We start from the raw sequence: 27,134 nt of genomic DNA, 5'->3' as shown, positions 1-27,134 counted from the left end.
TGCTGAGCACCAGATGCATTTCTCATTACCAGGCAATGGTGTTAAAATCTTTTTTTTCCCCAAGATCTTTGTAGGTCTCAATTTCTGTAGACAAAGTTGAAGGTTATACATTTATGTACACTACTTTTAAGGGAGCAAGACTTCTACATGTCCTCAGTTAAGTGTTTCTTTCTACTTCCTTTACAGAGTGCCTGGAATAACAATTGCTACAGACATCATTTGTGGTTTTCCAGGAGAGACAGAGGAAGATTTTCAAGAAACTATGAAACTTGTAGAATTGTACAGGTTTCCAAGCTTGTTTATTAATCAATTCTACCCACGTCCAGGAACCCCAGCTGCAAAAATGCCTCAAGTCCCAGCTGCAGTGGTAAGATCCATTTTCCGATGCCTTTAATACATAAAGCATGTACACAAAAATGTACATTTTCTGCAGAACTGTGCCACGTTTAAATGAAGGATTTTTTCAGTCCAGTAAAGTAATGATGCTAGCTAGACCACTGAATGTGCTTTCATGTGTAAATGACTGTTCAGATTGTGAGGAAGGGTAATACAGTGATTATACTGAAGATCTTGCCTGCTTTCTATCAAGTTTGGGGTGAATGACTACCAAGAGTAGTTAGCTGATTGATTACACATTGTAATTTTTTTCTATTTTACAACTTCAGTGACTCCAGCATTCTCAAGCTTATTGTGAAGAATTATTCAAAGTATTAATAATGATGACAATCTCTGATTTCTTTGTCAAATATTAAATTTACAGGCCACATCTTCTTGGGATTCTTCTTATGCCCTGCTCATTTACTTCCTTCAGCCTACAGGTTAAAGGCCATTAATGAGATTGCATCTAACCAACCTTCCTTCCTTCCTTCCTTCCTTCCTTCCTTCCTTCCTTCCTTCCTTCCTTCCTTCCTTCCTTCCTTCCTTCCTTCCTTCCTTCCTTCCTTCCTTCCTTCCTTCCTTCCTTCCTTCCTTCCTTCCTTCCTTCCTTCCTTCCTTCCTTCCTTCCTTCCTTCCTTCCTTCCTTCCTTCCTTCCTTCCTTCCTTCCTTCCTTCCTTCCTTCCTTCCTTCCTTCCTTCCTTCCTTCCTTCCTTCCTTCCTTCCTTCCTTCCTTCCTTCCTTCCTTCCTTCCTTCCTTCCTTCCTTCCTTCCTTCCTTCCTTCCTTCCTTCCTTCCTTCCTTCCTTCCTTCCTTCCTTCCTTCCTTCCTTCCTTCCTTCCTTCCTTCCTTCCTTCCTTCCTTCCTTCCTTCCTTCCTTCCTTCCTTCCTTCCTTCCTTCCTTCCTTCCTTCCTTCCTTCCTTCCTTCCTTCCTTCCTTCCTTCCTTCCTTCCTTCCTTCCTTCCTTCCTTCCTTCCTTCCTTCCTTCCTTCCTTCCTTCCTTCCTTCCTTCCTTCCTTCCCTTCCTCCCTTCCTCCCTTCCTCCCTTCCTCCCTTCCTCCCTCCCTCCCTCCTCCCTCCCTCCCTCCCTCCCTCCCTCCCTCCCTCCCTCCCTCCCTCCCTCCCTCCCTCCCTCCCTCCCTCCCTCCCTCCTCCCTCCCTCCCTCCACACTTTCTGACTTCCAACATTCTCATTCATCCTCAATTTCAGCCTGTTTTGAAATAGAAGGTACATGGCTGTTGAGTGTATTTTGCTTTATATAAATAGCTATTTATAAGCAATAATAATAGCAATCATATCAGATGGCATGGTTTGATTTATTTTTAAAAAATTGAATTTGTTGTTTTTGTAAACTCAAAACAGGAAAGTATACAAGATTGATGCCTGTAGTAATTCATCTTATTATTGTATCATTTTTATGGGCATAAATAACATTCATATTTCGTTTCAATGTAAGAATGAAAGTCAACCAGCGATGTAAATCAATTTAAATAAAAACCTATTTCTTTCAATTTATGTATCCTGGTACATCAACACAATGTCAAAACAATATATTGGGACTTGTATCCCCTTGCTTATATGTCTGAAAGCTAAGCAAAGTATCTCTGTTTACTCTCAGTATATACCATGAATTCCATAGGATGTCAGCTGCTGGAGGCATAAAATGAGATTATATCTGGCTTCTTCAGTTTATTGTTTAGTGTAGTACAGCTTGAGCAATGCCTGTTCATTTTTTATAGACTATCTCATAATGGGAATTTGTAAGTTTTCAAATATAAATACCTGCTGTAGAACTAGTCTCCTTAGTGTAAACAACTCACACGGTTGCATTATTTGTCTTAATCTTGAATGCTTTTTAGATACTTTGATAAATGAAAAAAAATTCAGAAATACAATTTTTGGAAGGTAGGAAGTTTAAAAATCAAAACATTGATTTGTGTTTCAGGATGTATTTCTGTGCACAAGTTCTGAAATTTTCATGGGAGGTGCAGAGAGATGAATTTAATTTAACTTCTGTTTAACTGGGTGCTTATGGGAAGGCAATCTGCAAAGAGATAAATTATTAAAAGAACATTAGCTGCTCTGTAGTTAGAAGTATTGCTTGGAAAATGGTAATTGTCTGTTTAACCCAGTTTTACATTCTTTCTTCTTATTTGTAACACTAGTACTTACTGCTTTCAGTGAATTAGAACCTTCAAAGAAGATGGGGCCTCTAATCCAGGGCTGATGAAAATCTGTAATTAATAGATTTTGTTTCTCTTTTTTCTTTTTTTCCCCTGTAGTCCTTCAAAAATCCTGTGTTATGAGATCCTTTGTTCTTTTATCTCTTAGTAGAAATGGAGAACAACTAGTCAAACAGAGCAGGAAGAGCTTCTGCTAATCTCCTATGTTTTATATTCATATTACTTCTAGACAGCAGCTGATGGTCTTCCTGCATTATCAGAAATGGACAGGCATTTAATTTGTCATTCCTTGCTTAGAGTAACTTATGTTTCTCTGCTAGGAGAAGGAAGTAGCACACAGCCATCCACACTATGCACTCTGACCCTTTCATCCTTTAATGAAATATTATCCACGTTAATTAATTAATTTTTCTGAAGACTGAATGTATTTGCTATGTTATTTCAGTTTTTAAATACTTCTGCAATGGACAAATCCATTGCCAGTTGCAAACTGCTCAACTCCTCCTCTTCAGCATCTCTGATTCAAGATGGCTTTGGGGATTCTGCCCAAATATTGCAGCTGCAATAATAACATACTTGTCATGTCACTTCCTTTTAGATTAGCTCTTTTTAGAAGACCTTACCACTTATGCAGGCAATCTATAGAGTATGAATAGTAATATTTAGTACTTTTATATTTTAATGGATCATTTTTTAGATGATCTTAAATATAATTGCCTTTTGGGAGAAAATCCTCATTTGAGCTTATTTTAATAGAAAAAACAATCAGTAGGTCAACATGGAACCATCCCTTCACATAGATAATTTATCACTGAAAGCCTTACAGGCACCAATATTTTGCTAAAAGGGCAGCTGACACTAATCCAGATGGACAGTTCTGCCACCATAAATTCAGAAAAGGCAGCTAAGGCTGCAGGCCTTTCTTATTTCTCCTGGAGAAAAAATGTCCATGGAGAACCAGACATCTGTCTGAATGGTCTCATCATTTCATAACCATCAATTAGATTATGCTTACCATAAATACTCACTCCAATTTAGAGAAAAGTTAAACCTAGGCATATTTTTTTTTAATAGGCAATTATAGTAATGCTGAGTCATTCAATTCATGTGCATAGAAAATGAGCCAAGATGGTGTCCAGAACATAAATGCTATTTAGTTTTTTTCCTTTCCTTTGCCCCCATTTTGTCCACCTTTTGCTAAATGCACTGTTTCAGAGATGAGTCTGGATGCTCCTTATGTCCAGTGGGTAGAAAATTCTCACTCTGAAGTGTGTTAATGATGAAATTCTACTATGTGTATTGTTATTGCTGATATTATTGTTATGTATCTGAATTTGTCCATTTTTTCCTTAGTGTGTTTGCTTGTAAAAGAGATAGTGCTGATAACTGCATAACTCAAATTACAGATTCTAGTTGAACTAATAATAAGCAATGTAAGAGAACATGACTCAGTTGTGTCTGGTAGGGAACTCATATTTAGCTGCATTGCTAAGGATCAGAATAATTCTAAGTGTGAAAGTTACCTTTTTTCTCTAAAATTAAGGACATGTATTACCTTACATTTTTGATAATTTCTCAGGTCTTTATTTTTTTCAAGGCTGCTATTACTCCTGTGAGGACTTGTAGGATTCTTTTTTCTGTCCTCGTGATTTGGTCCATCACAATTTCTGAAACATTAGGGGAGATTATCATCTCAGGATCAACTTGACTTCTGTCACCTGGAAGTTACATGAGGAAATACCCATTTTGAAAACAGGGATCATAACAAGGTAGAATTAGGTTCATCTTTACTGAGAATAGGAGATGGCAGCTCTTTTGAGAGCAGTAATGTGACTGCAGCCTCACAATGACACTGCTATCAGCTGCAGTGTGGATTCTAATTTTTCTGTATATATTTTCAATGGTGTAAGAAATTTGGTTTCAATTATATATTCGCTTTCTCTTTCCTTCTCTCCTTCTTTATATCACCAGATAATTTATGCTGCTTCAAGCTAGAAAATTTTGTCAGTCAACTATTGAACATTTCTTTTAATTCCCCTGAAGTGTCTCATTAATTTTTTCTCTCTGTATTAGTTGTATTAAGCACTATGCTGACTATACTAAGCTGAATAACTAATTTACAAACTTCATAACTGTTCTGATTTTGGTTGGAATAGAGTTAATTTTCTCCCTAGTAGCTGATATAGTGCTGTGTTTCTGATTTAATATGAGAATCATGTTGATACCACTGCATGATATTTCTAGTTGTTGTTAAATAGTGTTTATAGCAAGTCAAGGACTCCTCAGCTTCTCATGCCCTGCCAGCAAGAAGGCTGGAGGGGCACAAGAAGCTGGGAGGCTGCACAGCTGGGACAGTTGCCCTAAGCTGGCCAAAGGGATATTCCATACCGTGTGGCATCATGCTGAGTGTGCAGAGCTGGCCAGAGGCAGCTGCTGCAGCTGCTCAGTCACCCTGAAGAGTCAGAAAACTGTTAGCACACTCACCATTCTTAGGAGAAATAAATATCAGTGATCAAACCTTGTATCCCACTCCATTTAATCAAACCATCACTCTGATCTGTTCCCGTATTTCCCTATTGCAGGAGCAGTACATAGTGCACTAAGAGGTTTTTATATATACATATAAGGATAGCATAATAAAATATACAAGTTGCATTTTATCATCTCTGTGGGAGCAGAATTTTTGAGGCCTTTATTCTATAATGGCTACTTATTTTTCTTAGACTGCTTTACTTTTACTTCTCTCTAGGAGGTCTCCAAGAAGTTTCATGATGCCCTTTCATAACTGAGAGGCTGCAGATCCACCATGTCTCTCTTTGATTAGAATTCTGCAAGGCACTAGAAACAAGCATTCTTGAGTGCCAGTAGATACAGTGTGATGTTTAATTCCTCCTTTGCTGGATGGATGGATATAGGTTTTGTAGTTCTGAATCTCTACATGTTCTCTACATGACAGAACCAATGGCACTGTTAAGCACTTGAAGGTTGAGAGAGTGCAGCTTTGTGTGGCCTTGATTAGTTTATGTCAGTTAAATGCCCAGAAGGAAAAGTACCATCTTGTTTCTAATTCTCACAGACATAGCTGAATCAATTATACATCTTGCATCAAATCAATGGTGGTCAATCCAAAGATCATGCAATGGGATTAGTAGGGATATTCTTCTAAAATTAAAGAGGAATGCTGTGGAGAAAAGAAAGTAGAAAAAGAAACATGCCACTTACTCAGCAGCACTGTTACTCCAGTCTGTCATCACTGACCATGAGCTCCCCTGTTAAATGCTGTGATTAAATGGCATTACAAGCCCCAGGAACTGGATGCAGCTGTGGTGGCTGCTTCTGGTGCATCAGTGGTTTTGGCCCCTGTCACACATCTCCCCTCCCCAGAACAGGCATTAATGCACAGTCTAACATGCAGAATGTTCTTCGTGTGTAAGGGAAGCCAAAGCTGATTACTCTCAGGGTTGGACTGCTGAACCTGTGTACTACAGTTTGTTTTTCAGCAGTGCACTTTTATTTGCTGTTTGATATTTTGCTAGAATAAAGACCTGAGTGAATATTTGAATATTCTCATGACAACTTTAAGACCAGGGAGTTAAAAATGTGAAGGCTGAAGGGGAATGTAGACCATGAAGAAAAATACATATATAATTCGTCCTGTTTTTGACTGAACTATGTTGCTTTCTAGTAGTTTTATTTGCATCATGTTCCCTTATGATTTTTATGAGAACAACGTGAGGTACTGCAGAAATCCCTACAAACCATAGATAGGTACGAATTTTCTCATCCACAGACCTAGGTATTCTTTGATGGGTTTTATTTTGGGTGTGTCTGCTGGTTAATGCCATATCAATGTTGGTTCCTTTTGGTTGGTTTTTTTTTTTTTTCAGGAACTACATAAACTTGATGACCTATGAAAGCCTGGTTCCTCCTTTCTTCTGTTTTAAAGATGGCCAAAACTACTATTTGACCACTTTCTTGCTGTATCTTTAAATCTACCCCAATGCTCACCATTCAGCATGCAGCCAGATTTGCAGGTTTTTGCAGTGAATTCAGAGGAATGTAATTACCTGTGAATAGGGGTTTTGTGGTTAGAACAAAACTACTTAACAGAATTTTATAAATGCCTAAAGACCATTTTATTTTAGGGCTAGGATCAGCTCAAGCTCAAACCACTTTATTTGACCAGGCACTGAAAGGAAAATGTGTTTTTGTTGTTGTGGGAGACAGTTGAGCTGGTAGGTTTTAAAACAGGTCGAGTCCTTTTTGAGAGCTATAAACGATCTGAATATGGAGCTGCTGAAAATTCAGTTCATAGTTGAATCTGGGGAATGAGTTAAATTGCATGCTAACAGCTGGACAGTGCAGAGTCAGGCCCCTGAGAAAGGAGAAAAGTATTTTTACTCTAGCCTGGAGCTGTGGCTCTTAAATCTTACACTGATGTAGAATAGAAGTCTTGTGCTTTCAAAGAGCAAAACTGTGTTGCTTGAGAAAACAGTCAAAATTCAAAGCTAGATTGGAAATACACTTAAAAATCAACTTAATTGGTGCTCTACTTTTTAAAATTTTGGAGTTTTTTAACAGCAGAAACTAGTTAAAATGAAATTACCAGCAGCTTCCAGCAACTTTATACAAATCCAAGTTGAAAATTAGAGCCTCTTAAAGTACAACTGTGGATTCAATCTAGTCCACGTTGTTAAGAAAAAGAATTGGAAAATAAAATATGGAGAATATACATATGGAGGAAGAGGTAGAGTTCTTCCTAAACTTCATTGTCAGGCCAGAAATAATTATGAAATTTGCAAGAATTATGAAATTGCTGTTAACATCATGTATCTTTGTGGACTGATGCTTGCAGCCATGTGCAGAACATATGATGTAGAAAAAATAGTTTTGGAAAGTGTAGTCCTCCAAGATTTGTAGTGGCCACGAGCATTCATTACCCATCCTCCTTCCCCTGTGAGTCTGTCTGAAAACCCTGATGGAATTGTAAGATTTCTAGTTGCAAGGAAGCTGAAATAGCATCAGGAATTTTAAACACTACACACTCCTGTGCTGAATAGAAGGAAAGGTGGATACTCTCAGAGATAAGGTAGAATAGCCTTTGATTATAAGAGAGAAAACAGTTTTATCTCCAATATACTCTTTATTCTTCTGTTCTGTTCATTGGCTCATAATGAAGTGGAAGAACTATGGAAGAAGTCTTAGCTGTACTTTTTTGTAATTTTTGTAATTTTTGCTTGAATTTAATTTGGGTAACTTATGTAAAACTGAAAAAAAATCCATTTTTTAATTTGAAATTTCAATTCACTTTATAAGCCAAACTACTCAGAACTAAAACAGTGCCAGCAGCTGTACTAATTAAAAAATACTTTTTCTTAACTGGATATAGGCATCAGAACAGAAAATTTTCAAAATTCCAGACTTCTTCAAATGAGAATGTAGTTTAGGTGTTTGTGACTTTTCTCAGAAAGGAAAGCAATTTGTGTCATGGAGACAACTAAGCTTGTCCATCATTTGCAAATAATATAACATTTATGATGGTCCATACAAAGTGCTTTGGAAAGAAAGGACACTGAAATATCCTGAGGTGGGTTCTTGGTGACCCTTTCTTGAACCTGATCTGTCTTTGATAATCCAAGGACACTCCCTCAAAGCTGTCACAGTTGATCAGGTCAGTGAGTGCTTTGGAGCTCACATCTTCCTCTGCTTTCATTGCTGCACCTGCACCTCTGGCCATTGGGCTGAAATAGTGGAACTCATGAAAACCTGGAAGTAGAGCGCAGGACTGAATGACAGATGAAGATAAAATAGTGAGAGCAGTTTTTTTGAGTCTGGTGAATTTGGTGTGTTGCAGGTACACATGTGGTCTCTCTCACACAGCAAGCTCTTGAGCACTGCTCCTCACAGTTTGTACCACACTTTACCCTCTCCAGCACTTCTCTTTCTGTTCTTCTTGGAAGGCTGCAAAACTTGGCGATTTCAAGGCTGCTGTGAGTGGTACAGCATGCAGATACTTCACTAGATCATAAAAAGGAAAAGGGTGCCCTGCAGACAGGTCTGTCCTGGGCTTAACATATCTATGGATACAGATACATAGATATTTTGAAATTACATTTCATTACTAAGATGTAGTTTGCAGTTCATTCTGGCTTATATTATTGTGTAACTGGCTGCTATAACTGTACATATTCAAAAACAGTCTAATCCTCATGACCAATCACTTTATTTCTGATTTAGTGTCAATCTGATTTGAAATATGGCTGATACCCCAGGCCAAGATTCAGCTAGATATTGTGTTCTACAAATTGTTTTTGACTTAAGCAGTCTTTCTAATCATTTACAGTGGCATCCTTAGGAAATACCCACCTCAGACAGACTGTAAAATTTCTACATGAATTTCAGATACAAAAATCTATCAGAAGTGAGACAGAGCATTTTACAAACTATACCAAATTTATGGACCCTCAAAATGAACAAGTGCTGAAGGCTTTTTCTGAAAATAAAAATTACTTTGTAAAAGTCTTCAGAATAAATTTTACATCATTTGTAGAATCATAGAATTGTAGAATATCCTGAGTTGGAAGGTTATTGACTCCAACTCCTGGCCCTGTGCAGGATATGAAAAGAATCACACCCAGTGCCTTAGAGCATTGTCCAAATGCATCTTGAGCTCTGTCAGGCTTGGTGCTGTGCCCACTTCCCTGGGGAGCCTGTTGCAGTGCCCAGCCACCCTCTGGGGTGAAAGGGTGAAGAATCTTTTCCTGATATCCAACCCAAATCTTCCCCTGACTCAGCTTCATGCTCTTTCTTTCTCAAGTTCTATCTCTGGTCATCAGGGTGAAAGAGCAGTGCCTGCCCCTCCTCTTCCCCTCATGAGGAAGTCACAGACTGCAGTGAGCTCTCCCCTGAGTCTGCTCCAGGCTGAACAGACCAAGTGGCCTCAGCCCCTCCTCACATGGACCCCTCAAGGTCCCTCACCATCCTCACTGCCCTCCTTTGGACAGTCATTAATAGTTTAACATCCTATATTGTGGCACCCAGAGCTGCCCCCAGCACTCAGAGCAGAGCAGGACAATCACCTCCCTTGCCCAGCTGTGATGCTGTGCCTGATCCTCCCCAGGACAGGGTTGTCCCTCCTGGCTCCAGGGCACTGCTGGCTCATGTTCACCTTGCAATGGACCAGGACCCCCAGGGCCATTTCTGTGCTGCTGCTTTCTAACATCTCATTCTTCAGTCTCTCCATACATCCAGGTTTGCCCCATTCCAGGTGCAGAATCCAGTGCCTTTCCCTTGTTAAATTTCATATAATTTGTGATTGCCTGTCTCTCTAAGAAAAAGTGACAGGAATAACAAGCATTAATCATAAGGTAAATTAAAAATCTCAAATTTACCAGAAGGAATAAAATTCAGTGATATTTGTAAAATATATGAGTTTGAAATGTATTGCATAGTTAATATATTTGGGGTAAGAGGGAGGAAATTGCAATGAACATGATTTAATTGGAAATGTATCCTTCAAATTATTTTCAGATAGGTTGACAGATGTTCTTATGAAGATTCTATGCTGTTTTTTGAAAATGTCTGTAATTTTTCATAAATCAGAATCTCTACATAAAATGTAAAATAGTCTAAACCATAATCATTTGTGTTGCTATAATCCTGAAGACAGTATGCCTTTAATGCTTGCAATCATTTTCTGGTATTAATGATCAGTAAAGCTGTGTGAAGTTCTATACATTTTGCTCTTTTAGACAATAAACATTGCATATCACAGAACCATGCTCTATTTTTTTTTTTTTTTAAAGAAGCATTGTGTTAAAAAAAAGTATGCAAATATACAAATTATGAATTGTGAATCTATAGTTCTGTTGTCAATTTGAGCTGGAAAAAATGTCTACTGTCCTGTAACATTGAGGTGAACTGCTGAATAGCACACTATACACTAAATGATATTTTCCATGTATGAATCAAAAATTATTAGAAAGTTATTTCTTAAAGGAAGCTGAATGTATGTGTGGGTCAGTAGATGAAGTAGAACAGTGAGTCTATTTTAACATAGTAATTCAGGTAGGTTAGGTCAAAAAGGCTAGCTACTGCCCAAATTATTTAATATGCTTCATTATAGATGGGATCAGAAAGACAGGAATAATGTCAGTAGAGGTGAGTTAGATAGGAAGCAGAGAACTTGCCTGGCCTGTATTGCCATTTCTGTTCTTTCAGACTTTACAGGGCATGGATGCAAGTGCAGAATGAACACAAGATACGATTATATCAAGAAATCTGGCTGGGGCACGTCTTTTTTTTCAGGATCATTTCTAAGAGAGTGAAGCATTGAATAACTGAGATCAAAGAGAATGGTTCAGTGGTTTCTGATCACTTTTTTAAAAGCTGTTTTGCAGACCAAAAAGCAATCTGCAAACTTTGATAACATGGTGGTTCCAGTGGCTTGGCTCATATCTCTGTTGTGGTTACAGGTACACAGGTTTGAGCCTTTATGGATTGAATCTCCAAACAAGGCTTTTAAATGTACCTTGGTTGGAGTAGTTGCTATCTCCCTCTCTGGTGTATTGCCAAGTAATTCTGTGGAGATTTAAGTTAGTCCAGTGGGTGTCTTTGGGTAGGGTGCTACCTGCTTCATTCTAATTTATTAGAATTCTGAGTTTGGAGCTAGTCAAGGCCTCTGTAGTTTTGAGAACTCTGTTGTAACATAAGGGAAAAGAAAGACAGCTGTTTTACTGATCAAATAATGGATGTTACTGAAGTCAGAGAATGCCATAACACAAAACATGTTAGAAAGTGCTGTTTCAGAAAAAAAAAGGATCCAATCTCATGGTTTTGCAAGTGTCTGTTCTTCTGAAGCCTCCAGTTATACTGGAGTGGAGAACTGGGAAAATACTTGTAAAGCTACTTAATTTTTCTCCCAAAGTGTATCACAGTTGTTGTTAATTTTTTCCTTGACTCACTAAGTTTAACATGACTTTAAATTCATTAGACACTGCTGAAGAAGGTAATGTGGTTTTCCAGACTTGTTTAAAAGAAAAACTCAGAATTGCTGTTAGTCATTAGCATGCTCAAGGATGAGGGTGGGATGCTTTACAAACTCTAAATTAAATAAGGTTTCTGTGGCAAATTAAAATAGTTTTTTCATTCTGATCAGCAGTATGTAAAAGAGAAATGGGGGAGATGATTGGTAAGTGAGGGCACAGAACTGAAATAAATACATTAATCTGATTGCCTGGACACATGTTATTATTCACTGTACTCATGAAGGAAAAGAAGAGTATTTGAACAGAAACAGATATATGTTCTTGTTACTGAAGACAGCCTTGTACATTGGAATGATTTTAAATCATGGGAGCAAGAAAACAAAGGCAAGAGAACTTTGCTGGTAATATATTGGTGCTGAGACTTTCAGTGATGCTGCAGGAATCTGCAGATCTGTCACAGTATTAGGCTGGAATTATTAAGAACTTTGAAGGTGAAAATAGGCTTTATAAAACTGAAAGGAAGTCTAAAGGAAAGCAGTAATGCCTTCATATTGGGAGTAATTTTGTCCCTTTTATTCCTAGATGAAAATCTGATTTAAGTATCTTCTAAATAATCTATAATATAAACACCTCAGTGATATTGTAGTTCACCTTCACAATAAACATTGTAGACCTATGACACCATGCTTGAAAAGAAAACAAACAAGTTTTGGGCTACATTAAAATCATCTGAAAGACAGGTAATTATCACCTGAATATGAAAAGAGCATCACGAGATAAGTGCAATCTACATGTGTGAGCCTACAATGTTTAGTATTTGTTATAACTATTCCCTTTGTAAAATTATTTTTCAAAAGTATATTCTGATTATATAAATTTATTATCATACCCCTACTTTTACCCTATTTTCACACAATTATTTGGGGAAAAAAAAATTCTAAGGTAGTCAGCACAAAATTCTATACTGGTTTACTTGTGACAAAAATATTTAAAATGGTTTTAGATTCCTTCTGTACTAGAGGGTTTGTTGGGTTTTTTTGTTTCTTGGTTGATTTTTTCACATTCTGTTGTTCTTTAAGTGACATTTCATGATTAGAAGTAGAATAATAATCCACAGTATTGTCGTATAAAGAGTTTTATTATTGTTCAAAATCAATGGAAAAAAGAGTAAAAGCACCAAGGTCACTAACTCAGCTTTATTGGTGTATAGTTCCAGACTCTTATCAAAGGAACTTTTATTGTTACCATACTTTAAACATATAATATGCATATTGGATGAGCAGTATCCCTTTAATCAATCCCAGTAATCAAAAATCTGAGGCCCAGCAAAATGAGGGAGAGAAAGAAAATAAACAGAGCAAAGTGTGTGTTAACTTGCATTGTACATCTGCTTGCAGGATGGGGGAGGTAATGAAATTGTGGTAATGTGTTGTTTCCTCTCAACTAACATTGTCTGTGTGTTCTGTCCTAAGAAATGTCATTAGTTAATGTTGGTTTCTGGTTCTTATTTTTATAAATATCTTGGACACTACATGTCTTTTCAGAAGAAGTTAATTACTTAGGTGTATTTTAGTAACAAGCTCAAAATAACTCAGAAAAAAATATTGCTTTGTTTAGGGAAACCTTTCTGTTCTGGTATACTTATGTGTACAAGCATATGTGGTTTTACAGTATTTCAGTCAGTGCTGCAGCAGCATTTTACTTCATTCTAAATCAGATGTTCACATTCTTTCCCTGCTAAAGATATAAAAAGTGTTTCCTTTTTATCTCCTATATAATGTGATCTTTTTGCCACTGTTTATAACAGAAAACTGAAAATTTGTTTTTACAGCCATATGCATATATTTTTAATGGCTTGCATCAGTATAGGATCTGAATTTCTCTATCTATCTCATCTCCCTGACCTTATTTCTTTAAGTACTACAAACTAAGGATTATCTATCACTGTATGGCAAGCCTGATAGAATTACAGGAATAAACTATGAGTTTGATGTTGCTGTCTGACTCCTGGAATGTTGTTGAATGCTAATTTGGAAAGAAAGTAGAATACTTTTCAGAAAGAATTAGAATATATCTTCTGTAGGTCTTTGAGCATGTTTGAAAGCAAAAGTGCTGCTGCACGTGGAACAATATGATGAGATAGTACATTTGCCTAAGTTCAGAGAGGATTTTTGAGTGGCTTTTTGTGATGTGATTTTGGCAGTGTTATTGGTTCAGAACAAAGGACTGGAAAATCAGAACATTGAAAAGAAAGAGCAGGGAAAGAAAACTTTTTGTATTGGTCAAAGGGTACTTGGAAGGGATGTTGGACTAAACTGAGGAAACATAAATAGGGATATGAAGATATGTTAAGGGAAGAAATTCTGAGTAGATATGTGTAAATAGGCAATTGGAGGAGATAAAGGACAAGGAGCTTTTGGACTCCTTTTTTCTAGATATAACATCTAGACATGGAGAGGCCTGCTTCTTCTGCTCTGTGCTGCATAGAGGTGAGCTTTGAACCATGCTGCTTCTTTATTTCAAAAACTTGTTATTCATACCAGGTGACTCATGCCAGCTGTAGGAGTTGAAGGGATTACCACTGGAGCAGGATTAATTCCTTGTCCTGTGTCTTTATTTTGAACTACCACATATTTCTGGTTTTTAGAGATTTGAGTTAAACTGCACTTTTTGTTTTAGAAAGACAGAAATTATCACTAACTAACCTTAACTCTGTGCTTATGATATTTTTATGTCTGTATATTCAGATTCTGTACAAAACAGTCAAATATTGTTTAGATTTAGCTCAGCTAAGCATATGAGGCATCCTGGGAATTTTTGGGCATTTCTTCATCTGCATCTTGAGAAGTTTCATTTCAATTTTTCTCTGTGTGGATTTCCCCAGTCGGGAGTGTTTTGGGTTTGTGAAAAAAAAAAAAAAAAAATAAATAAAGCTTTTGTGGAAGGGTAGAAAAGAAACTGTAATTTTCTATAATAACAAAAAGTTACGAGATAAGCAAACATGAATTTTGACATAATAGAACTTTGAACCAATTTGTGATTCATCCCTGCTTTAAAGACAGAGGGTGTTTTTCTCCTCACCCTGCTCACCTTCCATAGGATACAGCTGAGAAATTCTATTTAACTCCAGCTGAAAGCACTGAAAACTCTTTGACTACATTCAATACTCATACTAGGAGCTGGATCAAGCAGGTTTTGTCTTTGAACTATTCTCTGAACAGAAGATGGTTTTTTTTCCCCTTGCCTTGGCAATAAATGACATATCACCTATTAATTTTCCACAATCAAGGCAATGAGAGTATTAGCATCAAAAGAAATGGACAAATAGTAAATAATTCTTCTTCAAACTGACTTCCTTTACACCTAATCTCCTATAAGGTAGTATGGCATGTACTTGCTAGGATAGTAGACAAGTCTTTGCAAGATTGTAGCCTGATCTCTCAGTTTTGTTATCTGTATTCCAAAATACTATTCATGATATATTGTGCAAAAATTAAACCTCATCTAAATTGTTTGCACATTTCACTGATGTTCCACAGATTAGTGTTTATTATTTATTAAGGATATTTTCCTTAATATTGTTAATATATATGTTAACTACTTCCTGTAATATTTAATATCCTTAATCTGCATACAGTGCTCTTCATACCTACAGTTTCATTAGCAAAGCAGGGAGAGAATGTGTTTGTACCTGCATACAGCTTTTTTAATCAGTAGTTTCTGTCTCTTGTAACTTTTCTAATATGGCTTATTTATTACTATTCCTTTACAGAAAAAACAGAGAACAAAGGATCTGTCCCAGCTGTTTCATTCATACAATCCATATGATCATAAGGTAAGAAAAAATAAGCTATCTATGTTTGTTGTTAAGAAAAAGTCCAAACATTTGTGGTTACTATATTTCTTGTTTAATGCAAAATTGAGAAGAAATGATAAAATTGAACGCCCTGATCATGTTACTTAAATTTTGCTGTCACATAAATGTTTCTCTGTTTCTTTAAGCCAAGCTTGAAAAGGTACATTTTCTGATTTGTGAAACCAATGACTGCATTAACCTCATAGAAGTATAATTTATAGACTGGCACTAGATCCTGTCAAGTGACCACATGTGGTATTGGATTCCCCTCTTGTTTTTTCCTCTCTGTTTAGGAACTGTGTTACCCCAGAGTATGTTGCTTAGCCTGTTGTGTCAATTAGGCCCTGAGATACATGATACTAATGAATCATCTATTGATCACAAAAGCAGCATTGGAAGAGGCTCCTGTGTGAATAGCATGGTGGAAGAAGTAGAAACACATTATCATTATAACTTAGTCCTTGTTTGTAACATCTGGAAAGAAAAAGAAAGTCTTTTCTCATTGCAATGTGAAGTAAAAAAAAAATAAAGTTGTTACAGGAAGACTTTGGAGAACCAAGAGGCAGAGATCACAGTATTTCTGTGCTATAGCTGTGCCATGGGGTTCTTCTAGATGTTGTGCAAAAGGGAGCATTAAGTAGCAGATTGAAGGGAAGTAGGTTTTTTAATATTCTCATGGAATTCCTCCTACCTTTGATGCCTCTGTGGGCATATTCTTTTAACAAGTGCACAAAATCCTTTAAAAATTTGTCAGCTATATGAGATGTCTGTCTTTGCTGCTTCTGTTTTGAGAAGTGTGAGTGATTTTGCAAGTATCCATTAGAACAAAGAAAGATTTGAAACGTTTCTGTTATTGTTTAGACATTTCAAAGGAAAGTTCTGAACTCTATCTCTTCTTTTCCTGGCTGTGTACCAAATACATTGGAAAAATCAGCTAGGTTTTGTATTTGGGAGAAGGTGGCAGAAGTATGTATGTACATTTATGTCTTTGTATGAACACATGCACATATATGCAATATATGTGTAGCTACACATATGTCAGTGAGAAATATAGTGTGTAAATGAATAGATTAAATTTATCAGGCAGATTGTTGCTGTGAAAGTTCTGTAGTTACCAGCTACTTGAAAATTTAATTTAAAAAACCATTGTAAAACAGCAGTTACATTCTATAACTTTAGTAATTGTACATAATTTCAAGTTAAATTAATCTCTGCTTACTGCATTTTTTATAAATAGTCTCACATTATTTACAAAGATTGGTAAAGCTGATATTAATGGCCTGTGAAAATGGCATTAATGGAGAAACATGAAGAATAAAAAAAACTAGTATGATATGATTTTGAATGGGATTGTTCCTTTTTTGAATTGAAGCATTTTAAGGTAAATGCAAGTCAATTAAGATCTAATAAGGAGATGCAACTGATGGACAAGAAACTTTGATATTCCTCTCCATGTCTTAATTCTCTTGTACAAAACACTTTTTATTCATAGTACAAGGAAATTCCATTATTCTTTTATTAGCACTTTTAATGGAACTTGGCCATTTGTAACTCCTGCTGTCTTCCTGCTCATATCCTTTGTGGCATTATATCAAAGTATTCTCAAATGGTTTTGGCTGCAGTTGTGAGAACTTCTGCACTCTTTACAAATTAGTCATCAGGCAATGTGGAATTGAATATAAATGCTTAAATATATTTGCTTTTGATCTTTGTTTTAAGACCTTTAATATATTATTAAAAGTTTGATGGGTGATTTTGTACCTCCACTCATTTGTTGCCCCAAGCATATTCTGCATATAATCTGAGAATACAAGTGCAGGGGAAAGGACAAGTGAAAGTTTTTATTGAAGTTATGCCCTTTCCTTATTTCCATTTGACAGTGAAGGTTTTCCTTCTCCTAAACTACTTCCTATTTGTAGGCTGCAACCTCACTGCAGAATTTGAGCTCTGTGATTTTAATTTCCACCTCAACTTCCAATTCCACAAGTGTTTCAGTCCAGGGCAGGGCTTTCAAATTTTGTATTCAATCTAACATTAATTGGGCATACAGTTATTTCTAGTGGAGGTGTGTATTAGCTTTGCTCTAGTTCTGTTTTGTTTGATTTATATGGCCAAAGGATTTGAGGGCAGGACAGGGGCATATGTTATTTGCTATTTTGTAGATTATTTTCAGTCAGTGTAAAGTGGAGATTTCATGATGGCTTTGTGAAAGCATTGATGATGCAGGATCATGGCATGAGTGATTGGAATTAGTGGCTTCCAGGATTATTGCTTTGTTGATTAAAAGATTTTTCTATGAGAACCTTTCTAAAATAGAAGAAAAACTTAAGGCTAAGTTGGTGCTTAGTCATAGTAGTTAAAACAAATGTGAAAATCTCATGAACTACCATGGCTGAAACAGGACCTGGTACAAAGGCTTGATGGTACTTCATCTTTTTATGATGGCATATTTCATAGAAAGGAGGAAAATCAATCAGAAAATCAGAAAGTGTTCATTCTTCCATGTTCACGTTTCACTCACTAAACCAGAAAGTGGCGTTTTGATGAAGTAGCTGTACAAACCTTACTAACCTTGTTACTATTCATGCATGGTCAGGGCGCCAAGAGCTCTTAGAAACAGTAACCCTTCCCCTGAAAATGTTACCTCAATATGTATTTGCACATCTAGTGTAACATCCTGGAAGACATTTAAATGTGGATCTTCGTTCCCACATGAAAACTCAACACTTTTATAGAGGTGGAAACAAGGATTTGCTTTCCTTCCACTTCCAGGCATGGGGTCTTATCCAGTTAAGCCTTAATTGAGCAGCAGAGGAGGCAGTTTTCAAATTCTTCCTGCAGAAGGACAGAAAAGCAGGAGATATTCTGCTGATATCAGGCAAGAATTAGCTGAGCTCCTGTAGTCTTTAATGCCTAAACAAGTATAAATTGCCATCTAGTTGTCTTCTCATTGTTCAGATGAAACCACTCAACAGCAAATCTCAAAAATTGCCATTGGTTATATACTTGTCCTATCAAGACAGATTTGATCCTCCTCTCTTTAACCTAGTGTTGATATAGTGCATTAAAGAGCCTCTGATTATGGAAACTGAAGGTCTTTCATTTACTGTGGGCACAGGGTCTGTCCCACAGACAAAATTCAATTTAGCATCAGTCTTTAATGCCTAGCAAATGCATTGAATTCCTGATGTCAGACACATACAACAAACTTCCTTCTGTCAGATTTTTTGTTGTTGTTAAAATAAGTATCTTATAAAATTCATTCTTTTCAAAATTAAATAGTTACTTGGGAAATGGTGTGCAATATCTTGTTCCAGGTGTGTGATTGCCATTTGTTCAAACTTATTTCAGTTAGCTTGTGCAAAAATATGTGGCACTCTGTAAATGAAACCCTTCCTTGTTCTGAAGTACTTGCTTTTTGTGCTTATGTAGAAACATGTGTGGCCTGGCATTTTTTTCAGCTGTGTAACTTTTCTCTAGTTAGCAATAGAGCAGCACCTCCAGTTTTTTATACAGTTAATCTTTTTCTAGGACCATCAGAAAAAGATGATAAAATTGGCATCCACATAAATCTGTACCAACAACAGCTTTAGTGTTTTAAAATGTAAAAGAAGATAATTAAGGAGCTATATTCTGACCAGTTTTCTACAAGCTCATTTAATGAAAGATAATTTTTGCACACCAGTAGTTTCTGCTGAATGTTTTTTCTGTGCACACTGTGAGCTTTCACTTTTCACACAGTAAGAATTTTATTCTGTCTACAGTAGATGTTTAGATCAGAAATAATGGAATTGGAGCTCTCTCCTGAATGACCCTTGCTCTTTAAAATTTGCAAGCCAGTTTTTTTTAAAAGCTATTAAAGTAGTTGTTCTAATAGTTTACCTGGTCAAAACAACAGGTTTTATAAGCTCAATAGGAGTTTCAGGATCCAGTATGCACCTAATGGCCAAATTCAGAAGTGCAGAGCCCTAGTTCCTTTTCTTCTTTTTGTCAGATGAGTTTAACTATTCTGTCTAGCCCTGGAGTGGTTGTTTAAAACTATGATCCTCAATTTTTGCTCTGCAAAAGAATGTTTTACGTATTGTAAACACAATATATCAGAACCACTGCTCATTTTGCCTTCTTGGGAGGAGAGCCAGGGATACCTTAGGGCATGTCCATACATACCTCTGGCAGCAGGGGCTGTTACAGTGAGAAATCCCCTTAGAGCTCTGCTTAAAACTCAGCTCCTCGTTTGTTTCTGCCTTTTGCAACCTGAATCTCTTGCTGTACAACAGGGCATGATCTATAAAAAAATAAGGTCATGTCTTGCAGCTTTAGAGTTTTATTTCAGCGTGTGCTGTGTCCAGTCCAGTAAGAAATAAAGTCAACATTCATGTGATTTGAAAAGAGTTTTTTGAGAGATTTTCTCCCAAACTGGAGGTGTGCTCAGGATTAAAAAAAATTAGTTGCTATTTCAAAAAGTGTTGTAATTTATGCCATTCTGCTAAAATAATTATAAAATCTTTAAGCCTTATGCTTCTAATATCCTTTGTTAATGTGTTCTGGAAATGTTAAATCACTCAAAGGAGTAAAATCGCCTATACAGTGCCTGTGTGTTTAGCAAGTTATATGGACCATATTGTACTATGATACACAATTAAGTGACAAAAAATTTTGGGCCATTTTTGGGGGGTTTATTGTCAGTTCTTAGCCTCACAAGCAATTTTGGGAAGCAGAGAGTTATGTCCTATTTTCTTTGATTAGGGTAGATATGTGCATAACTCACTCAAGGAACATTAATAACAAGATTATATGAGGCTACCCTTAAGATACTAATGGCTGCTGCCACTTAGAGACCTGTGATGTTTTCAAGCAATTATTTTAATATAGATCCTATTTTCAGTGGAAAATAAGTAATCTAGAGTCAGTTTCCTTAAACTGAGGCTTATTCTGCTGAATTCTTTAGCTCTCCTGGACAGTTGACACTTTGTGTCAGAAATTTTTCGAAAATTAGAATACCACACATGGAAAGAAGCTGTAAGTAATGAAGGGGTGAAACTATTTACCCAGTGAAACAGATATGGGCCACTATGAAACAGGGGGAAATGTCTTTTGGCACTGCCTTAGGACACATATCTATTTGCTCTAAGTGCTTTTCATTGACAATAACACAGCATATTAATCATAGCAATGCCCAAGGCTGTGGCATTGTCTAGGGATCATCATGGGCACCTGTGTGAAACATAAAATATTGAAAAGCAAGTGTCAAGTGCCAGGTGAAGGGTGAGGGTTTGGAGTCAGCTGGCTTCTGATAAAAAAGCCTGTTAAGTCCTGCATTCTTTCCACCTGTGTGCTGTTCTGGTGGCCTCTGGGAACAATTGGTTGCGGCAGGGGAATGGAGGGTGTGGTGGTGGCACTGAGAACCTGCAAAACTGTCTTCACCAGGATGGGGACTCTTTAGTTCAACAGCAGAAGCAGGGGGAGATGGGAATTCATTTAAGTTGGAACAAGTTTTCCTACTGATAAGCTGCTTGTTTTCATTTTTCTCCCATGTGGAGGAACTCCTTCACAAATAAGCCAATTTGAACAAAGGACATTCTGATGTCTCTTGAAAGAAACCACTAAAATGCCTGTTGTTGGCTAACTTTCTAATGGCAGATATCACCACACTACTCTTGCTAATTAGGTCCTAAAACTACTGTTTTTAAAGATGTAACTGCACTGTGAGACAATGTGGTTCATAAGAGGACATGTAAATTGATATATTGGACACTTGCAGAGTTGGAAGTGTTGCCATGAGAGTAGCTGGCGAAGGACTAAAATGTAGTTGCAGCACTAAACATGTGGCAGGTGAGATTAACATCTTTCTGTGTTCATAGTTCCAGATCACTCAGACTTTGACATCTCGTGTTTACTGCTGTAATCTTTAAAAGCTACTGGCATTAGGAAGTGGTTTGTTTCACATGTGAGGTATGGCAGCTAGCATGTTTCAGTAAAGAAGCTTGGATGATTTTTGGAGGCTGAAAATGGGAAATTACAGAACTGCTGAAAACCACAAGCAATTCTTATTGTTTTTCATAAGGACAGTAATGTTTCTCAGTCATTAACTGTGTTTTGTAAGAGGTGTGATGGAAGTACTGTGCATGTGTTTTACTTTTAGCCAGTTTTAGGTTTTACTTTTGAGCCAGAAGAAAAGCAGTATTGAGGTACCCTGTCAGCTTTCAGATTTTCTTTTGTAATTACTTGGCTATATGATGCTGGAAAATAACAAAAATCCTTTTAACCCGCTTTCCATTTATTCCAGGAACATCATTGTACTAAATTGTAAGGCAACTGTGAGGTTGCAATGTCTGTGATATAAGCCATGATCTGAATTTTCTAAAGGAGGTGCTCTGAATTGTTGTTTTGTAAGATGAAAAGGTTTTTTAGGTTATTGCTGAAAAGGGCCAGAGCCTTTTGCTATCTCCTGCCTTGAAATAGATTTTGGATTTAATTTAATATCTCAGATGTCAGATATGACCGCTTTTTATGGAAATACTCTTATTGTAACCTACATCCATTCTTCTCTGTTCCCTTCTCTCATGTTCAGAGCTGCTTTTTGGAGGAGGTTACATAAAGCTGTTTTGTGCTCTTGATATGATGTGAGGCTTCAAAGAAGACTACTGAAAGAGAAAAGCAATTTCTATTTGGAAGAGCCGTGCAGTGGCCTCGTGCTAATGGCACACTTGAACATTACTTGATGATAGTGAAGAAAATCTAATTGCCTCAGAAGCTCCTGCTTATTCTTGACTTAACTCTAAGCTACATTGAAGTTTGTGCCATCTGTAACACAGAGTGAGCTAATACAGAGATAGTTTGGAAAGGGCTCTTCATACACCAAGAATTGTTTCGGGGTTTGTAGAGAATAGGCAAAGAAACAAGGCAAGCACTGCAACAAAAGGCCTTACTTCTCCATTGTATATGCTGTAGAAAAATACATATTTGCTCTGTCTTAATTCTGTGGCTGAAGAGTTGTGATTAAAGAATGACATGTTACATCCAGAAAATAAAAAAACATCCCAATTCCTGAATTTGTTGCTCTAAAACCAGTGCTTTGTTGGTTGGTTTTGTTTTAGACAAAGCCTAGAATATATACAGACTAGTATACATATATGAATAATATATATGATTAGTATTTTGGCTAAAACCATACTTAATGTTAGTAACTTTTGTTGTAATTAGCCATTGAAAGCATCAAACCTTGTCTGATGCTAACTGAATTACTTGGAATTCTTACCTCTATTCCAGAAGGGAGGCTTTTCCTGTTTTAGGGTAGAGAGGTATTTTTTATACCTTTTTAAAATGACCTTTCAAAAAATTGTTGACAGTAGTCTGTTAAATCATGTTTGCACCTGTGCACAAAGATGTATGTGTGCTGTATGCTGATGCATGTGCTTAGATATTGAACAAGGTTTTCCAGGTACTAATGTATTATTGAAATATCTTCATTAGTGATCTTGAGAACAGTTTCAATAAATGAACTCATGAAATTCACATATATCCCTCACCCCTTAAAAAAACATATACACATTTTCAGTTAAACAGTTGTGAAAATAGTGGTCATTTACTTCACAGTTTTTCTCCTCACTACAGCATGCAAATGATACTCAGTATAGTAGGTTGCCTGAAATAAAGATATTCTACCTCCTAAAAGATATTGAAATGTAAAATAAAGGACAAGTTTTACAGTGACATTAAATGCATGCCATGTGAGCTCAAGTGAAACAAATTCTTTGATGCACATTAATCCTCTTGTTATTTTCTGGAGAAAGACATTACCTTTTGCTGCCTGTCTTGTATCATTTATGTACCTTGTCCATCATTGATTGATCTGATACTGAGACAAAAAAATACAAAAAAGATAGGTGTTTTAGGACTTTTCAAACTAGTTGCTAGAAAACCTTGACATCACAAAAAATAAACAGGCTTGACCCTGTTACAGTTTTTTAAAGCTCCCTTCAATCTTTTGTTAGTGTGAAAATCACATCAAAATGTGATAGAGTGTGTAACTAGCATGGGCATTTCAAGTTCAGGGTATCTTTCTTTGTCTGTTCCTTAACACCACATTTGACCTCTATCTCTCTGGCTTTGCAGTTTGTAGTGGATTGGATTTCCTAGTTATCTCCCACCTTTCCCCATTTCCAGCCCCTCCCTATTTCTTTATTCTATTGCCATTTCTCCCCTCAAAAAAAAAAAAAGGTTTTTTCTTTATATAGTTTACCATCTTTCTTTCTGTTTCTTTCTAACTATTCTTTCTATAATATCTTCTTCAGATATTAATATTACATTCTCACTCTATTTTGTTCACCTGCCCTTCTGTTTTTCTTTATTTTTTTTTTTCCTCTTTATGGAGCCCCTAAGTATTAAGCTGTACTTTGTCATGGCATTAAAGTGGCTGTGGGAGGGGAAGGCATCAGTGCATCAAGTGTAGCAGTGCATGAGCTCAGTGTTGTGGAAACTCATCCTCAGAGGCAGTAGTAAAGTTCCCCATTATTTAGACTTTGCTGTTGATGTAAGTATTCATATGACCAAGCTCTTGGACTTGCCTGCTTTTAACTAATCATTTAGCAAGAGACCCAAGTTTTGGAAACTTCCCTAACAGGTTTGATAACCATCTTTATGTTCTGATCCCCATCTTCTCACTGGAAAACTGTAGCTGTAGCTAATTTGATACCATATTTAAAATTCTAGGTGTTAATCAAGTAGACATCAGTACTTTTATTACTGGAATATTTTAAGTAGTCATCTGGTACCCCAAATCTTGGGTAAGATTTTTACTTTCTTCCATGGTATGAGGATATTCCACTTCTTTTTCTTCTTCATTATTCCAATTTTAAATTGTGTTTTATTGATCCTTTGACATAAAGCTGTGAAGGAGGTGTGGATTTTTTGGCTTTTTGTCTGATAATAAGGTATAATCTTCTGCACAGATTTGCATATATGCACATACACACGTGCACTAAACCCCATAATTAACAAAACCTTTGATTTGAGATTGATTCCAAGTATCATCCAGAAACAATCTGTTATATTTTGCATAAGTCATACAATGATAGGATCACATTTTTCCCCCACTTGAAATAAGTCAGCACTGGCTACTTATTCCATCTTCTGCTGTTATTTAAACTCTTGGAATTAGAAATGCTCCATTAGTTTTTATTTTGTTATAATTTCCTTTTTGCACTATATTCCACTTAAAAGCATGAAGAGAGGTTAGTTATCATACAATTGAAAAGACAGATTTCAGTAAAGTGGCCATGTGAAACAATAGATATAATTTGGGCATTAGATTGCCCTACACAGGAAACTAATTCTCCTGCTGTCTCTCCATGCAGGGCAGTTTGGCCACTGTCAGTGTGAGCTCAAGAGCTCTGCTTTGAAGGGCAGCTGCAGGGGGAGTTTCAGAATGTGCCAGCAAACCACATGGATTTTCTGGATTTTGCATAGTCTTGGTGATTGTCCTAGCTGTGTGTGAAATTTAGGGTTGTCTCAAACATGCTGTCAGTGGTTTTCCACTCAGTGTACCTCTGTTGGAGGGAAACCCTCATGATCTTAGGGGACAGAGAGTGGTTATATTTAGATATAATTAGACAAGCATTCTGTGGCTTTTTCTAATTGCTCATTGTTTCTGAGAATTGTGGTGTGAGTGCTGGACAGTGTCAGTTTTCTGATGACACTGCATGCATGTTTACAGTAAAATTAGCAATATTAAGTTAAATGTACCAGATACTAAAATTTACTGCTTCTGTGAATTACAGTAGGCTTGTAAGGCTTTCAAACCTTGGGCAAGTGTGGAGACTGAGTCAGTAGACTTTGAGTTCAGCCTGCAGTGTGGACATGCCATGGAGGTTTGGGTCCCAATTCAGGGTGAAAGAAGCATCTTAAACACTATATATAGTGTTTAAGCTATACTTGAGCTTTAGTGTATCAGCAGGAAGGACTCATGCTGTCAGTAGGAAGAGAGGTAGAAACCTGGATTTTATTATATGTGCACCTTAACAAAGCCTTTTTAATTCCTTTAATTTTTATGAGATTCCAACATCCAAAAAATCATCTTTTCAAGATACTGTAGATTGTTCATGTGATTCTAGAAATACCTGGTTGTGATTTGCATTATGTGAAGTATAATGTGGTTGTGGGGCTAATGATGAATTTAAGGTTTGGTATCTCATGATCATCAGGATAAGAAAGGGGGGGGGGGGGTTATATCTCCTTAAAGGAACAAGAGCATTACAGTTTGCTTGTGATATGTATGGAATTTTGTAATACTGCTGAAAGCAAGTGAGAAGTTAATCTTGAAAGATGACATTTTAGTTTATATAAATGCTGCTCTAGGTCATGTTTAGTTTTTCTTCCACCCATTTCTCATGCAATCATGGCAGTCATACCTAGTCTCCAAGCCTTGTAGAAAAAGAGATGGATGTGCAGGTAGCTTATGCAGGTGTTTAAAATAGAATGTGAGATTTATTTTTTACAAAGTATATTTCTATGAATTTTGTTATATTTGATATATTCTTTTATGTAAGACATGTGAGAGAAGTGTTATAATACAACACTTCATGCTGCAAATAGAAGCAGTCATGCTAACAAATTCTTTATTCTATACTGTCTTGCTAGTTCCAGGTAAAAACACCAATGTCTTATTACTGCTCCTTGTTTTTGTGTCTCCTTTAATGTTGATAGCATCATTTATGAAGTATGTGTATGATATGGTGAATTATCCTTCTTCATGCCTTTTATTGTTACAGGGTGATTTTTTAGGTACTCGACCTGCTTGGTACAAAACCTTACAAGATGTAAGCCATCACTGTTTTTCATTGCAAAACCCAACCTTGTTTTCTGCATAACATTTGCAGAAAATGTGTAATATAAAGCTAGAAACATGGAGCATTTGTAAGTCCTGTGTGGGAACAGATATTAAATACCAATTCACGTGTCAGACAGACAGTGGCAGCTGCTTTGTTTATGTATGGCACAATCCCATATTAAATCAAATGGCAAGTGCACAGTTTGACAGGTACTGTCATCAGTGCAAACATTATTAAACTCATTAAAGGCATTGCTTTTAATTTTTTATTTAAAGTACATATATTTGGCTTGCAGAGCCTTTCCCAGTCAGAGCCCACAGCAGCAAGTACTAATTCTGCATATTTTTTTTTGCCTAACAAAGCCTGCTGTGTTTGTGGCTGTTCCTTAGGGGCAGTGCCATGATGTTTATGGCTTCCCCTGCACATCGTGCCTTAGGATCTGTGACCAGAAATTCCATTTGAGAGCACATCACTCGGGATAGCACACAGTGGTCTTTTCATTTTGATTGATGGCTCTGGTTTTGCACCATCTGGCTTCTGATAGGCTGCATTAATCATATTCTGAATGATGAAAACTTAAGACAGGATTTTTTTAATGATGTATGTTGAAAAGTGCATGATTGTATGTGTTTGTGTATTTAATTCCTATAAGTTTCACAAAGAGTGCAACAAGCCTCTCAAACAGACTGAGTTACATAGATGTCTAAATAAATTTCTACTGAGGAATGTCCATATTTCGATTTTACTCCTAGTTTTAACTTGATTTTATTTTGCTTTCTATAATCTGTTTATAGGCACTGCCTTATGGGGGGGTGGGGTGTTTACTATTATGTTTGGTTAAGAACAATGGACTTTTCTAAAGCATTTGAATTGCATCTCAGGTGTTTCAAGTAAATCTTAA

At 36.6% G+C, this 27,134-nt stretch overlaps 1 protein-coding gene across 3 annotated transcripts in view; it reads left to right on the top strand.

Moving 5' to 3' along the window:
• The window catches only part of CDKAL1 (CDKAL1 threonylcarbamoyladenosine tRNA methylthiotransferase), a 369,457-nt gene that overhangs the window by 268,544 nt on the left and 73,779 nt on the right, over window positions 1-27,134 (top strand). For all 3 annotated transcript variants that reach the window (XM_079302373.1, XM_079302371.1, XM_079302372.1), the window contains 2 exons: window positions 187-367; window positions 15,321-15,383. In XM_079302373.1, the coding sequence (XP_079158499.1) occupies window positions 187-367; window positions 15,321-15,383 (244 nt within the window). The remainder of the gene's footprint in view (window positions 1-186; window positions 368-15,320; window positions 15,384-27,134) is intronic.

The sequence above is a fragment of the Erithacus rubecula genome (assembly GCF_903797595.1).
Source record: "Erithacus rubecula genome assembly, chromosome: 3".
NCBI lineage: Eukaryota > Metazoa > Chordata > Aves > Passeriformes > Muscicapidae > Erithacus > Erithacus rubecula.
The sequence above is the reverse complement of the archived record's forward strand: the minus strand, read 5'-3'. Positions and strand labels throughout refer to the sequence as shown.